Source organism: Carettochelys insculpta, chromosome 30 (assembly GCF_033958435.1).
Source record: "Carettochelys insculpta isolate YL-2023 chromosome 30, ASM3395843v1, whole genome shotgun sequence".
In the NCBI taxonomy this organism is placed as follows: Eukaryota; Metazoa; Chordata; order Testudines; family Carettochelyidae; genus Carettochelys; species Carettochelys insculpta.
This window is the reverse complement of record NC_134166.1, coordinates 11,395,483-11,412,141: the sequence shown is the minus strand read 5'-3', so window position 1 is coordinate 11,412,141 and position 16,659 is coordinate 11,395,483. Positions and strand designations below refer to the sequence as shown.

The 16,659-nt window shown below is 55.8% G+C and overlaps 1 protein-coding gene across 1 annotated transcript; it reads right to left on the bottom strand.

Annotated features, from left to right (window-relative positions):
- Positions 1–7,212: 7,212 nt before the first annotated feature.
- On the bottom strand, positions 7,213–13,231 carry LOC142003895 (sulfotransferase 2A1-like). Its single transcript, XM_074981250.1, has 8 exons — positions 12,170–13,231; positions 10,534–10,675; position 10,377; positions 9,721–9,929; positions 9,303–9,429; positions 8,550–8,644; positions 7,985–8,165; positions 7,213–7,841 (listed from the first exon to the last, which is right to left on the bottom strand). The coding sequence occupies exons 1-8, from the start codon at positions 12,544–12,546 to the stop codon at positions 7,732–7,734; spliced, it is 1,242 nt and encodes a 413-aa protein (XP_074837351.1). The 5' UTR covers positions 12,547–13,231; the 3' UTR covers positions 7,213–7,731.
- Positions 13,232–16,659: the final 3,428 nt, after the last annotated feature.

Genomic DNA, 16,659 nt, shown 5'->3' with positions numbered 1-16,659 from the left:
TGCTTGTCTCTGTAGCTGATGTTAAGGCACAACAGGCCCTCATGATTATTATTTGAGCTCAGACTTCAGCTGAATATTACAAAAAAAGCACAAGCGCTCGTCAAACTTGTGACTTGTTCTGTCGAAGGGCTTACAATATCAGTGAGAGCAGCCTGTTGTGTGAATGAGGACTGCATAAGCGTGAAGGCCATCAGCAGATATTCTAGGGACGGACAAGGACTTACTTGGCTTATTTAGTTTGCAGAAGAGAAAAGTGAGGGGGCATTTGATAGCAGCCTTCAACTTCCTGCAGGGGGGCTCTAAAGAGGTTGGAGAGAGGCTGTTCTCAGTATTGTCAGAACAAGGAGCAACAGTCTCAAGTTACGGGGTGGGGGTAGGTTGGATATGAGGAAAAACTATTTCACCAGAATGGGGGTGCAGCACTGGAATGCGTTACCAAGAGAGATGGTGGAATCTCCATCCCTAGAGGTCTTTAAGTCCCAGCTTGACAAAGTCCTGGCTGGGATGATTTAGGTGGGGTTGGTCCTGCTTTAGGCAGGAGGCTTGACTCGAAGACCTCCTGAGCTCCCTTCCAGACATAGAAGTCTATGATTCTGAATCAGGATGAATCAGAAGGCTCCGGGACGGTTGGATATCCTCACCAAAACATGCGAATGGGACATATTGGCCGCCCTGCGGAGGAAGCAGGCAGGACAAGATAGCAATCCAAAGCACCACGATCAGAGACGAGGACCACTTACGAAAACAAGCACTCGTCAACCACAACAATGCAAAACCCACTGATCCCAAGGCAGGAAAACTGCTGTAAAAAGGGGGCTGCTCTACCACAGACTTTGAGTTCCTCTGCCATGTCCATTGGGGTCTCAGCCCGGGCTGAAAGGAACCTGGTACTGACCCATCCTTGTATCTCATTAGCTTGGCTGACTATTGAATATGAGCAGCAGACTGGAAATTAGAACATCAACTGGCAGGATATATAACACTCACCCTGAGCTTTCTGTGGCAGAACAGCCCAGCTGTCCACAGTCAGTCCCAACCACTTACCTGGGAGGTGGGAATAGACTCCAGCTTCCCCGCATTCCAGCCCAGCACCCAATTCCAGCCTGCCAGACCCATGCCGAGGGGCACAGGGACAGCTGTACTGAACCTCAGCTGAGGGCACACGCCTGCAGACAGAGCTAATGCATCCCAGGTGCCCATGGACTCCGACAGCTCTGCTCCCATCCGGCGCAGGCTGCAGGAGACACATGCAGAGGTCTGCTACCATGGAGACACAGTCAGGCCTGCTGCCGAGCCGTCTGGGGGAGAGAGAGAGAGAGGGACACACACGGCTGTTCCTATGCAGCAGGGACACATGCACAGAGGACTGGTCCCATGTGTTGTCAGAAGTCACCGGTGTGCGACCTTAAAAGTATCTTGCTGTGGCCTCTGAGGCTTGCTGTGTGTATGCACGCGCCCCCCTTTGTGTGCCGTGCTGGCTCTGTGCAGGTCACCAGGACTGCTCACCCCGAGAGAGCCCGTGAAGGCCACCAAGGGATCGAAGGCACCGGGCCAGGTTTAATTGTCAAATGATGGATGGTACTAGCTGTCAGCAGCCTGTGCAGAACTACCACTCCATGCGCCCCGGGCACTGGGCTCAGCTCAGAGACAGATTCTTCGCTGCCCCTAGGCCAGACAAGGGCAACCCGCTTAGGGTACACTTTTATACACAGCTCCAGACAGGTTGCACATCACTCCAGAGGTACCAGGGTGCCACCCTCCAACATTATCTAACACACACCCACTGCCTTGCTCACGGGGACTTGATCAAGACATCTTTGGCCACCACACTGTCAGTTGAGACCCTGGCCTGAACCTGGGGGGAGCGTTGGTATCAAGATATTGCTTCCAGCACCGTCCCTCTGCAATGTGCTTGTGGTCTATGTCCAGTACCAACCAGTGTTTCTGTGGTGCTGGGTTCTGCTGCGTGCTCACAGCTTAACTTTGGTTTATGGCAGCAAAATGTAGACCGTGGTTTCCCAAACTGGGGGTGGGGGGCTGTGAAGATGTTCTGGGGGGACATGATGCTTCTCTCACTATTTCCTTCCACAGTGTTCTTTCTGTAGCCAACTTATCATCCTGGCCTCCATCGCACAATTAGCATCATGGACCTTGTTTACCCGGGCAAAAGCCCAGCCAGCATCGTTTATCATGTAGTCGTACTGGCCTCAGATTTCAATCGTATTGTTTCACGGTCAGAGCATCATCGCTCATCTGACCAACCCTTCTCCTTCATCCAGGCTTAGAACCTGCTTGGAACCCCTAGAGGCTCCATGGAAGAGTCATTAGGCCCTGATCTTAGGCTATTCCCACACATTTTGTTTTTCTCTGGGTCGGATGCTTACCCACCATCCCAGAAAGCATAATGCCTGGACCGATGACTCTACAGACTAAACGCTCATGTGGCCACTGTACTTTTCCATCCACACTTTTATGTCCCTTCTCTGGGCAAGTCCTCATACGAGTGATGGACAGACTGTATTTGCCAATTGTACCCAGTCCCTCTTGGGTCTCCTGGGAACATTAGGCCTCCAGCTAGGGCTGAGGACTGCAGTTTTAGGAGTGAGCCCTAGAAGCACTTCATATAACTGATTTGGATATGGTTGAAGGCTACCTGGGCATATACAGGCATGTGTCCAGACCCCACCTTTAACAATTTATTTTCTCATTAGATATTGAGATTTGGCCCTTGTGGTACTGCAAAGAGCAGCCCACACCTATTAAGGTACTTACAGGTACCCTCTACTGTATTAGGGGTAGTAGTAGGCTGGATGTTGTGCCATAGTGGGTTGGGCCTCGTTACCAGGTATATGAAAAGTAAAATAGAAATGTGGAGTAGCAACAGCACAAGTGAGGCCTCTATGTAGAAGGAGTCTTGTAGTTAGTGACTCCAGGGTATCAGACAGGCAGCTGGGTTAGTCTGCATCTTCAAGAAAAAGAAGTCCTGGGGCACCTTACAGGCTAAGCTGTTTTGGAGCATAAGCTTTCGTGGGGAAAGACTCTCTTGGCCAGACGCATCTGCTGAAGAGGGTCTTTGCCCAGGGAAGCTTATTGTGACAACCCCCTTCACTGTCACTTTGGGGTCCTGCACTTCCAGGCAGCTCCTTGTGTGCCTCAGAGAGGCCCTTTCATTGCCCTGGAGCTTCCCAAAGGCAAGGGTCTCCCTTTACCAAGCCATTTCCATCGCAGGCCAGTCTCGAGTGAGGGTGGAGTACAATCCTCTCCACCAGACTCAGGCTGCCCTGGTTTGGCCTGAGTTAGTTACCCCTCCAGGGGAAGCATGTGGGGGGGCGGGGGGGAGTTCAGTGCCACCCACTGCCCTGGACTCCAGACCAGGGACCCTAGGAAGGAAGGGAAGCTAGCAGGGCTTTCGCCCCTGCCCCACAGCAGCAACTTTTCCCCAGGCCTCTGCACCTACCACTTCCCTCTGGTACCTGGCATCCCTTAGCTTCACTCAGCCAGTCCTGCTCCATCCTTCACCCAGCCCTCCAGCCACCTTCCCTCAAGGCACTGCTCTCCCTCCTGCTACCTGGGCAAAACCTTTTATAGGGAGCCTGGAGGCCTTACCTAGTAGCAGGTGCTTGATTGCAAGCAGTGAGTGGCTGACTCCTAACGAGCCCCAGCTGCCTATCCAGCCTGCAGGTCTGCACCCTCTGGGCACTTAGAAGAGGAACCAAAAGGCCTTCCTCCAGAGCCCAAAACGTTCCCCCTCCATCAGGCATTTGCCGGCTGCCGCTTCTAGTCTGCCATGTTATGCTCCAAAATCTTAGTCTGTAATGTGGCCCTGGACTTCTTGTTGGTTTTGACTACACAGTACTGTCCATTCACGCCCTCTTTGCTGGTTGGAACTGTGGAAGCCCTCTTGTACAGAAGCCATTTCACATCCCTTACTTCTGCACGCACACAAGAGCCTGTCCTTTCCTTGACCTGTTTGAGAATGGCTGGGAGGATGAGCTCTACGGAATGAGTTAATGAACTGTTTAGAGTCAAGGCTCCAGCTCCCGATACGTTTCTTTTTGCTGATAACAGTTTCTCCTTCAGAAATGATTTAAATTGCCTCTGACACGGGGTTTGTTTGTGTCAGGCCGTGTCTACACTAGCCAAAAACTTGGAAATGGCCATGCAAATGGTCATTTCGAAGTTTACTAATAAAGCGCTGAAATACATATTCAGCGCCTCATTAGCATGCAGGCGGCAGCAGCACTTCGAAATTGACGCAGCTCGCCGCCGCACGGCTGGTCCCAATGGAGCTCCTTTTCGAAAGGACCCTGCCTACTTCGAAGTCCCCTTATTCCTATGAGCAGATGGGAATAAGGGGACTTCAAAGTAGGCGGGGTCCTTTCGAAAAGGAGCCCTGTCGGGACAAGCCACATAGCGGCAAGCTGCGTCAATTTCGAAGTGCCTCGGCCGCCCTCATGCTAATGAGGTGCTGAATATGTATTTCAGTGCTTCATTAGTAAACTTCGAAATGGCCATTTGCATGGCCATTTCCAAGTTTTTGGCTAGTGTAGACACGGCCTAAGGGTATAAAATACTAGAGTTCGCTGCATCAGGCAGCCTTGCTGGACCTGGTTTTACTAGTGTCCAGTCTGGCTCATCTGTTGCCTTATTGAATTCAATAATGCTGAACGTTAGCCGCCTAAACTCAGAAAGGTCTTGTGCTTCACCAGAACCCTCTGGGAAGCTTTGCTGGGCAGGAATCAGGACTGGGCAGCTTCTCTGTTCAGCTGATTGCATTGCTCTGTGATACACATTGGTTCACTTTTTTCTCACAGATGCTGCCTTTCAGATAACCTGCTGAGTGGACAGGGCCCAATTGCTCAATAGTGGCTGTGTCAGCAGTTAGTACTGGCCGTGTCTTTTGTCCTCAGCCAGCTCCCTGCCCCTCCCCCTCCAGCCAATTCCCTGGCTGGGGCCACTGGGGTGCTGGTACTCAGTACCAGCAAGTACTGGCATAAAAAAAGCCCTGAGCACTGATATCCAGCCATGGGAGAAGATTGGTTTGAACAGCATGTGCCTCAATTCAGGTGCAGTGTCACTGACCCGAGTTATGACTGGGATTAATAGGGCATTTGTTGCCCCATTTGTAATTACTGCATAACTTAATTACTTTTGGCCTTCATGTTGCTTGCTGCTGTTCATTTGTTAATTTTTACCCATGTGGCGGTGAAAGAGTTCAGCAATGTTACGCCCATTGTAAATGACGTACAGCAATAATGCAGTGATACATCAATGAAACAGCTGGTTTTCCACAGCAGCCAAGTTTAAATTAACTAACAGTGATTGCCAGCTGATTGCCAACTTAATTGGCCAGATAGGGTAGATTATTGAACAGTCTCTTAGTTACAAAGCACTTCATGCCTCTTTTCTTGACGGTTGGTGGAGCAATGGTGGATTAAGGGGCGCAGCGGCTCCAGGGCCAGGTTCTAGGGGCCTGACTCAGCCCAGTCACCACAAAGCATCCAACTCTGGCTTTGCGTCTCTCGGGTGCACACTCCGTAGTCAGCCACGCCCCTGGACACTGCTTGGATCCTCCGCTGGTGCCAGACCCAGCTGTGCCGCCCCAGGCTGCCAGACCCCCCAAGCTGGAGCACAACCTATATATGCAGAGCTGTTGCTGCAGGAAAGCTGGGGCCTGCCTCAGTCCTAGCCAGAGGGAGGGGGCGGGCCAGGCATGGTGAGGGGCCACTGGGGCCACGAAGTACAGCTGCCCCTTGGCTGGTGAGTGCCAGAGGGACCGAGGCTCCCAGAGCAGCGACCAGGGGCCTGCTCCCACCTGGGCTCTGCAGTATCACCTCCTGCTCATACCTAGCCCCGCGGCAGGAGTGCTGGGAGCTGCTTCCACCTGAGCACGGGAGGGTCCAGCCTGTGCCACGCCGGGACGGGTAGCGGGAGCAGCCACCCTGCAGGCTGGCTCGGCATGAGCTGGGCACAGTGAGACCTGGGACTGGAGGAACCCCACCTGTTGGGGGCACAGCCGCGACCCCGGCCTCGCACAGCTGCCTGTCAGTGGGAAGGGCCCGAGGCCACACTCGGCCCCCAAGCACCTGTCTCCCTTCTGCAGCGCCGGCCACCAGCCCCCGGCAGCTCTCCACAGCTGTCGAGACTTGCAGCTGGAGAGCCCTGGGACCCCTCTCCTCCAGGGGGCAGTACATCCCCTTCCCCACAAGTTGAACTCAGATGCTTGGGTGGCAGGATGTGGCTGGTCCATGCAGCCCACGTGGGGCTTGGGGCAGAGCTATGCACAGTGCCAACACTTCCACTCCACCAGGCTGGGGGCCAGCTGCAGCTGGGGCCACTGGGCCACAGGCCAGGCGGAGACTGTGTTTGCTGCAGGGAGAGGTCCCGGCGTAAAACCTGCAGCCACAGCAGCTCCCTGGCAGGGCACTCTGCAGGTGTCACCTGGGGCTGGCCGGGCACTGCCAGCCTGCAACAGGCTGCTGGCTCCAGAGGCAGCTGTGATCTGGCTGGGAACGTCCCTAACCCATTCCAGGAAGAGGCTCCCCTGCCACCCCGCGGCTGTGTAGTCCCTCAGCAGACCCACTGCCTCCCACGAGGAACAGCCAGAGCTCAGGCTTCAACTGTCCTCAGTGCCCACTCCAGGGGCTCCTCCAAGCCCTGGCTGAAACGCCCATCGCAGGTGTAACTTGGGCCGTAGTACAGGGGCTCCCTCTGGGCCGGCCTCCACCCTCCCTCCCTGCATTTGTGGGCCAGGGCCCCAGGCGACCTGAATTTGGCTTTGGGTTCCTGCAGCAGCTGGGAGGGGATTCCATGGCCCAGGAAGTCCCTGTGCTCTGCCAGCCCCTCACGCTCTTGGCTGGGCCGTGGACTCCCCCTCTGCATATGTGGAGCATCCCACCATGCCCCCAGCGCCCCTACACAAGGGCCCAGGATACCACAGTGGCTCATCCTCTGGGGCCTGTCTCGTCATTGCTTTCCCTTTGGGCAGAGTGGGGGCTCCTGAGCCACTGGGGCAGTGCTGGACTTTATCTGGGAACTGGGGGGACAGACCACCAGGCCAGAGCACCAGCACGGAGGGTCCCTGCAATGGGGAGCCCCACAGGGAGAGTGTGTCTGAGTGCACAGGTGCAGATGTGTTCCTGCGGCTTCCTGCTGGATGGGATCAGGGTGTGTTCATGGCAAACCAGAGATGTTAGGTTCAAAAAATGGCACCACCTTGAGGGAAGTTTATTTCTTACACATGGTCTGAGCTTAGATGGCCACAGCGCTCTGCCTTTGAAGGGGTCCATCCCCCAGTGCCTGCTGGGGACCTGTACCGAGAGGGGGAAACGGACGCAACTGTCGCCCCCGTCTCACCCCCTTCATGGCAGCCGGTGTCATGTGCACACACGAGTTTATTTCTTACAACCCGGAGCCCTGCTGCGCAGACAGACAGAACAGGCCGAAGTGTGGTTCACGGGTCACTCAGACCACTTACAGAGAACAAGAATGAGTCCTCTCGAGCTGAGAGCCAGCTGGCTTATAGCCCACCCTGTAGTGGCTTCTGCACAGAGGTCCCAGGTTTGAGCTGGCCTGGCTGCCTTCTGCTGGACACACAGCCCAGCTCTACCTATTACTGATGCTCTAGTGATGCTGCACCGGGGGGCATCTTCTGGGAGGCAATAAGCCCAGCAGCACATGGGCGGCACAAGACCCTTGTACTGCAAGCACCAATGTGGTGGGTGGGGGCCGTCAGTCCCAGGGGAAGGTGATGCCCAGACCCTGCATCCGCTCCCGGTAAATGGTGTCGAATCGCTGGCTCTGCGCCTCCGAGAGATGGTTCCTCCAGTCGCCGCAGATCCCTGCAAGCCACAGGGGAGTGGCTGAGAGTGCCCCTCGCTCCTGACCGCAGCCCCTGGCGTCCCAGCCCTGGGCACTTCCCCACACCTCGCCAGGTGCCCCTCAGTCCCGACTCAAAGCCCCTGCTAGCCCAGCCCTGGCTCACCTTTCCTCAGCAGCGACCCCTGCTGGTGGTCCATGTAGTTGTCTGGAACCTGGGAGAAGTTGGACATCTTGTTCCCCTTCATGCTCTCGAAGGAGGCGTTCTCCACCACCGCGGCCACTTGCTCCTCACTCAGCTCCTGCCCCAGGAAGTGGCAGATTCTCCGCACGCTGCCAGCCAGGTCCTGGGGGAGACACTGGCTGCCATGAAGGGGGGTGAGACTGGGGCAACAGTTGTGTCAGTTTCCCCCCTCGTGGTACAGGTCCCCAGTGGGCACTGGGGGATGGACCCCTTCAAAGGCAGAGCGCCATGGCCATGAGCCACAGTGGCCATCTAAGCTCAGACCATGTGCCAGGGGCAGGCAGGAAAGGACAGTGGGATGCAAAGGCTGGAAGGATGTGGGTGCCAAGGCCTGGAGAGCTGGGCCTGGCTACATCCCAGAACACCACCTGCCTGGAGAACTGGGGTTAGATTAGGACGGACATGGAGCAGGGGCGTGATCCCATATCAAAGTGGCCCTAGGAGTGGGTTCTGTGTGGGCCATGGCTGAGAGACAGGGTCTCCCCACCTGCTGCAGCTCCTCGTAGGTGATGGAGAAGAAGTTCTCACTGCCTTTCAGCCCCATCCAGCCAATGATGTGGTCGAACCAGGAGCCAAAGGGCACTGCAAGGGAGAGCAGCAGGGTGACCCCTGGGCTGACACCAACCCACCCCTCCACCCGGTCTTTCCTTTGCAATTCAAGAGGCGACAGGGCTGAAGGTGCAGGAAGCCCAGAGGGGCTGGGGCCCTGCACTGCCAAACACAATTTCAGCACTGCTTCCAAGCCCATCCTTCTGGGGGCTGGGAGCCAGAGTGCCTCAGTCCTCTCCCAGCCCTGAAGGAGTGTGGGGTCCAGTGAGTAGAGGCGGGCATTGTTGCATAATGGGTTGTCTAAGGGAGAGATCTGGTCATTGCCACTGTAATTGAGCGAGGTCATTAGAGGGTTAGCCCGGGTGGTTTTTGGTTGATTCTAGCTCATAGGGTGTGATGGAGTCAGTGGAAAATTTGCAACTGCTGCAGCACTCCGGGTTCGCGTGATTTCTTCCTAAACTCCGGGACTCCAACCGATATAACAGGTGTCTCTGCAGACCCCCAGCTGTGGTGGGACTCTTGGGGGAAGGAGGACTCTGAGCTGTGCAGGACCCAGGCAAAGGGCAGCTCAGATCCAGCTGGGGATGCACAAATTGGACCACACCAGTGACTCGCTGGGAGCCCAGGACTCAGGCAGAGGAGGCCTGCCTGTGTCTCCCTAACTGCAGCAGGGCCCCAGGGTGCTGCTCACCGTTCCCACTCAGGAAGTCCTCGAGGAAGGAGTCCAGGGATTCTGAGGTCTTAAAGATGTGCAAAACCTTGGAGAAGTGGTAGAATGAGACCAGGACGTCCTTGGGGCAGCGCAGCGTGTAGATGATCTGCAAAGAGGGGGTTGGGGCAGCCTAGACTGGGGGAGTAATGGGGGTGTCACTGCTAGAGGACACTGCTTGCAATGAGGGAAGGGGTTCCCCAGGGAATCCAACAATGAGCCACCAACCCAGGGCTCTCACACCTCCTCCCCTGGCTGGCAGCTCCGGGCCCGCAGGGGCCTGGTCACACGCCCATAGTGGTGTAACTTGCACCCAGCAGCTCTGGATTCACCCAGTGGGGCGCAGCCCTGCCGGTGCCCCTCACTCCCAACCTTCAGCCCCTGCTTTCTCTGCTGTCACCTTGGCCTTGGAGCGCTGCAGGGACTTGGGGAAGAGCTGGCTCGGGAGGTGGGAGCAGAGCAGCCGGGGTGAGGGGTATTTCAGGGCACTTTTCAGCCACTGCTGGGATTCTAGCCAAGGTGCCCGATCCCAGTTCAGCACACTGAGCACCCAGCCGGGGTCCCCGTCACAACGGATCAGACTCAGGATCTCCAGCATCCAGTTAGTGCCTGGGGGTGAAAAGCTTTAAAGGTCTGGAATTCACTAGGGTCCCCCTCCACTCCCAGAGCTGGGGAGAGACCCAATGTTCCCTGTAACTTTGTCCATTCATGTGCAGAAGAGTTTTTATGTGCACTAAGTGATTTGCAATGTGCACCACCAATATAATCCCGCACGACCAGCTCTCGGCGCTTCCGCTATTCAGCTGGGTGGCATTTGAATCTCCTGGTCAGCTGCCCAGGCATTCAGCTTACAGAAAGCCCTGGAGAGAACCTAGCCCACCCCCATCTTGCAGGTGCTGAGGTACGCAGATGGTGTTACAATCAGATGCTCTCATTTTGCTGTGCCAGGGTCTCTTGACCCTGGGAGCACCGCTGGGAGAAGCCAGGGAGCAGAGTTCATCTTCAGAGAGCCAGGAATGTGAGTTGGGCTCCAGGGAGCAGCCTGCTTTGTCTCACCCTGGGCTGGAGACCTGCGTGCCTGGGGTTTGACACGACAGTGCAGCTTTCCAGCTACCAGTTTTCATGTTTCCAGTTGATGTCTGTGCGTATGCCAGGAACTCTGCCCCCTTCCCCCCGCCCCCGGCGCAGGCTCTGCTCCCTTCGCTCACCCTACCTGACTTGGGGATGTGACGATGAAGAGGTCGTCATCCCACACCAGGAATTTGTCCTCCAAGTAGCTCAGTTCCTCAGGGAAATAAAGCAGGCCTGGGAACAGCACTCCCTTGTAAGTGATGTACTCGGACGCCATGGCCAGGCTGGGACAGAGACAGGGTGAGACATGACCCCAGCATGATGCTAGGGGGCACCAGGCTGCAGGAAGCAGGTTCAGGCTGACACTTGGCTGTCCCACCCCCAAGCTGCCTGCACCTCAGCACTGCCTGAGCTGATCCTTGGCATGTTCTGGAACAACCTGAGGGCTGTGCCGCCGACTGCTGGGAGAACAGCCCCCCAACCAGGGAAGGAGCCCTCTATGGGCTCATGGGGCCCAGGCGTTCTGCTACACCATCCCCAATCCCTCCAGCCTCCCTTGAGCCCCCACTCAGCAGCAGGAGACTGGGCCAGGTGCACCCAGACAGGCCGGCTGATGGAAATTCTGAGTCCCTTGGCAGAGCCACGAACCCCCTCCCCCACCCAGAAAAACCCTGAGCACCACCCCTCAATCAGAGGACCCCCAGTCAGTCACAACCCCACCCCCACCTTCCTGGAGATGCCCCTCCCATGCTCCGCCCCTCCATCACAGCTCTGCCCCCAGGGCTCCTGTGTCCATCACAGCCCCCTCCCCTCTCTGCCTCCCCAGCCCCCGCTTTGCCCCCAGTGGCCCCCGCTCAGCTGCTCTCTCCCAGCCATCCCTGCCTACCTCATCCCCGCCCTCCACTCTTTTCCCTTCCCAGCCCTGTTCCTATGCCCCTGTGCCCCAGCTCCCTCCTCTTTCCAACCGGCCCCCCTCCATCCCCAGCCGGGCTTTCCCCACTCACTCACTCGCTCACAGGCTTACAACCTCCAGGCCCCCTCCTGCCCTGCAGCTCCAGGGCTCCCCACAGTCCTACCACGCTGCTACAGCTGCCCTATTGACAAGAGCCTGGGCAGGGCTTCAGCGCAGCAGCCCCAGGCCCCCTTAAGCTCCCCTGGCCTCTATGCAATGGGCCCTTTGCCCCCACTACCCCATCGAGGGGTCCTTCACCCAGAGGTGACTACTAATTTTGGTCAGTGCTGGTGCATTTAACCCTCTAGGACCCTGCCATTCTGGGCAGCTCGGGGCTCTGGATTGTCTGCCCCTGGGCCCCCTGCCAGCTGGGACTGGTGCCTGGGCTCTGGGCTGGGAGCAGAGGGGCCAGGTGTGTGGCAGATCCCATCAGTACTCCCCTGGGGCAGGGTTGCTGAGCACTTTCATGGCCGTGGGGATTATCTCCCCCAGCCGTGGTCACCTCCTGTCCCTGACCTGCCCACAGGGAGCTGGGAGTTCAGACACAAGGCCTGTCGCCCCCTCCCTGACTCTGCTTCCTGCACAACCGGCGGACCAGCAGCCCACCATGCAGAAATAGCCACCTTTGGTGGGGCTCGTTCCAAACAAGCACGTTTGGAAGCCCTTTGCGCCTGGTGGGCTGAGCTCCACTCACGGACAGCGTTTCCCCTTCCCCGTCCCCAACTATGCTTCTACACGTCCCTTCGTCTCCTGCCCCAGCCCCCCACGGTGCCAGAGCAACCTCTTCCCAGGGCTCTGTCCCAGCTCTGACACCCCAGGGCCTCACCTGTGTCCCATAGCCCCACTCCCCTTCCGCTGCTCAGCAGCCCATAGCAGGAAGAAGACACTTGAAGCAAGGGCCTGGTGTGAGGCCTGAAACAGAGTCATGCAGTGAGTAAGTGGCAGGCCCTGGCCAAAGACGACGTGTGGGCTCCCTAGCAGCATTGCTATGGCTGTGAAAACACCTGGAACATGCACGCACACCCTACTGCGACACTCTAGCAACAGAAACAAAGGCAGAGTTAAAAGAAGCAAAAGAAATAAGAGATCCCTGGAATGTCCCTGCTTGCCTACCAGGGCAGCAGCAAGCAGCCCAGGGCAGCCAACGCAGGGACAGAATAAAACACTGGTAACCATGGTGGAGAATCTGCAAGAAAGAGACATGCCAGCCCCTGTTTGAAGTGTGCCTAGTCAAGTGGACTTTGGGCAAACAGCCTGGGCCTGGGGAGCAGGGACAGAAATGGGAAAAGCTGGCCCAGGAAATTCAAAGAAGAACCCAGGACGCTGCTGTGAAAGTGTAGCGGCCCAGAGGCAGCCTTGAACCTCCAACCCCTGCAGCTGAGTGCAGGAGCCTGGACAGGGGAAGCTAAAAGTCAGCTGGTGCCCAGCTCAGGCTGTAAAGCAGATGCCCTCTCGCTCTCTCTGTACGTGACTTCGGTGCCACTCCCCAGGACATTGACCCAGCCCCAGGTGTGTGGGCTACTCAGCCACCACTGCGTGTGAGCAGCCAAGTTCTAGTAAAGCTTAAACTGAGCCGTACGCTGGGGCCTGTCAGAATGGGAGAGGTAAGTGCCCAGGGGGACGAAGCAGCAGACAGAACAGCCCCAAGAGTAGCAAACTGGATGAAGGAAACAAATGGGGCAGGTCCCAGAGCACGCAAGGAGGTGGTTCAGAGGCAGGGGGAAACAGGGCTGGAAAGTGCGCAGCAGAGGTTACATGTGTAACACCAACAGACCTGGGTTGCTGGCCCCTGGGCTAGAACCTGTGAGCAGAGGGTCTAAAGCCCTGCACTCTACCGCAGGAACTCAAGGCCAGCTGGCTCTCAGGCAAGGCTGTAGAGCAGGGACTTCACTCACCCCAGATGAGGTCTCAGTACCGCTGGGTCCTACACACAGATTAACACGTAGCACCGAGGTAGGAACAAAAGGAAACTGTTAACCCCAGCAAAAACGGGCACCACCGGCGAGCCAGTTCGCACGCCAGCAAACGCAACAGCCGCTGGGGGAACAAATTCAGGTTCTGCAAGAGCTTGTAACTCCCCTCTCCCACCTGCCACCCCGCCCCCCTCAGAGCCAGGATTAAACCTGAGGGGCAAGTTTCCAACTGCTTTCACCCAGGGCCCCCACTCCACCCTCAGCTCACGCAGGAATGAGATGGGTGGGGGACCCAGCTGGGGGGAGGGGCCCAAGGTGGGATGCTGACAGTGGGGCCCAGCTGGTTGGAGCAGGGAGCCCTGAAGGCACAGGGTGCAGAGCAAGTGCCTTACTCGCCTCGTCCTAAGCCCGGCCACACCAGTAGGTTTTCCCTTGCGGCCTCTCTTGGTTCTCTAACCTCACTGCTGCTGTCGGGGCTTTTCCACACTTTGACAGAGTTCCTCTCTCTCGGCTCAGGTCTCCCCCGCAGCCCCGCTCACTCCACTGTCTCTGCTAAAAGCTGCAGTTTGTGCAGACACTGCCAGACGATGACCCTGTTGAAAACAAACCCAACAAGAAAGAAGGGGAAATTAAGGGAAAACCTGACTGCAAACAAATCAAATAAATCCACCATTTCAGCCCTGCAGAAATGCAACAGCTGGAATCACTGCCAGCTTCCCTGAAGGATAAGACCACAACAGCGCAGCACCAGAAATGCCAAAGATGCTTCCACCCTAACTGCTGGCTGGTGTTGGACACCTGCGGTTCTTGTAACCCGCAAGCAGGGTTAGTGCCAAGTCGTGGAAATGCCGTAAGTGACTAAACTAGTACAACAAATGTCTTGGTGGCGGGGAGGGTTATAAACTTGTTTGCCACTTTAAATAGAGTTCAGTGGGTCTCAAACATTTTGGCCCCAGGCTCAACCTGGTCGACACAAACCTTTCCACAGCTCCCCAGGCAACCGGCCAAGAGGACAAAATGTGGTTGCTGATCTCTACGTACCTTGAATAGTAAATTATTAATTACGCTCTCAAGCATAGAAACACAAACACCCAGCATGGCGGGGCTGCTAGCCCCACACTTCCGGCTGCCCTCAGGCCCTAATCTATATCTGTTCAGCCAGTCCCAGCAGCCTCGCCAGGCCTCAATGGCCCCAGACAGCCAGTCAGGCCTCCCGCTTCCTTGGGTCACAGGCGTGGGGGTAGGGGAGCTTAGGCCCTTCCCCTCCACCGAGCTCCAGCCCAGGGCCCTGTTGGTGGTGGGTGCCACCCACCCCAGCTCAGCAGGGATCCCACCCTGCAACACGCTGCTCTAAGCGGACACCTCCCGGCGCCCTGCCCGGGGACACTTCCTACCCACTTCCTGACCAGGTGCATCGTCCCTGCTCTGGCTGCTCCTCCCCACGCTGCTGGTGCTGCTGCTCCGGCTGCTCAAGTACCTGCTGCTGGTGGGTTGAGCGGGAGCGCCTTCTCCACTGCTGGCCAGCCCCAACTGACCGGCCTCCCTGGCGTTTTCACTGGAGCAGCAGTAGGAGCATGGCCCAGCAGGGCCACAGGGGATGGGCTTTTTCCACCCAGCAGGCCTGGCCCTCCCCACACCCAGTTAGTGCAGGGTTGGTTCATCCCAAGCTATAACATAAGGGGCTGTATGTGCCAATCTTATTTGTATATTTATAACAGGCGAGGATGTATATTTATAACAGGGGATGTATAACAGGTGAGGATGTATATTTATAGCAGGGGATGTATATTTATAACAGGCGGGGATGGATATTTATAGCAGGGGATGTATATTTATAACAGGGGAGGATGTATATTTATAGCAGGGGATGTATATAACAGGTGAGGATGTATATTTATAACAGGCGGGGATGGATATTTATAACAGGTGAGGATGTATATGTATAGCAGGCGGGGATGTATATTTATAACAGGCGGGGATGGATATTTATAGCAGGGGATGTATATTTATAACAGGGGAGGATGTATATTTATAGCAGGGGATGTATATAACAGGTGAGGATGTATATTTATAGCAGGTGAGGATGTATATTTATAACAGGCGGGGATGGATATTTATAACAGGTGAGGATGTATATTTATAGCAGGGGATGTATATTTATAACAGGCGAGGATGTATATTTATAGCAGGGGATGTATATAACAGGTGAGGATGTATATTTATAGCAGGTGAGGATGTATATTTATAACAGGCAGGGATGGATATTTATAACAGGTGAGGATGTATATGTATAGCAGGCGGGGACGTATATTTCTAGCAGGCGGGGATGTATATTTCTAGCAGGCGGGGATGTATATTTATAACAGGGGATGTATATTTTAAATCTTCGTTTTAAATACTAAATTCATGTCCAAAACCAAAGGTTCCAACATTGTATTTTTGATGGCAGGGGCAAGGAACCTTTTCTGGCTTGGGGGCCACTGACCCCTTGAAAAATTACTCAGGATGACACAAAAGTGAGAAGCAACCTCCCCGCCCCCATGATACCTCAGTGTCCCTCCCGCCCGTCCTCTCTGACTGAGACGCCTCACTCCCCTTGTGCTTCAGCCCCACAGGGTCAAGGAGGAAAGCTTGAGGTCCAGGGCTTCCCAAAGGCCAGATTAAGTCTTCTGGAGGCCTGGGGCTAGTAGATTTTGTGGGCTGCCCAAGGCTCTGGTGTGGGGCAAAATGAGGGAATTACTGTGTTGGAGGGGCTGCCAGGGAGTGGGATGGGGATGTGGTGCAGGGTCTGGGCAGGAGGAGTGGGGGTAGGTCCGAGGGTCTCAGATGGAGGGAGGTGCATGAGGGCAACGAGTGTCTGGGCATATGGGGCATAGTGGTCACTCATCTGGCTCTGTACCCCACACTGCTCCCTGGCACTGCCCTGTGCTTGTTGTGTTCATAAGAAGCACATGGGATCTTGAGAAAGGAAAAGGCAATCCACCACGCTTATGAAGTACACAGCAGAAAAACAGCTAGCGTGTACTTACACAGACACACACGTCCTGCCATATGAAGTTTATAGTTACCAGTGTGTAGCTCGCGTTAGCTCGAGTCCGAGGGATTCCCAGGGGGGTTCTATTGACACGATGCTCCAGGGGTGGTGGCTGAGTGGAACCTCACCCCATGGGACACAGTCCTCCTTTTAGAATGGGTCATCACCGGACTGTTTTCTGATGGGTGTTTCTTGTCTTAGGTCAGTGTTTCTCAACCAGTCATAAGAGTGCCCGTGGAGGGTACACTGAGATCTTCCAGGGGTACATCATCAACTCATCTAGATATTGGCCTAGTTTTACAACAGGCTACATAAAAACACTAGTAAAGTCAGTACTATCTAAAAGTTCATTCAGACAATGACTTGTTT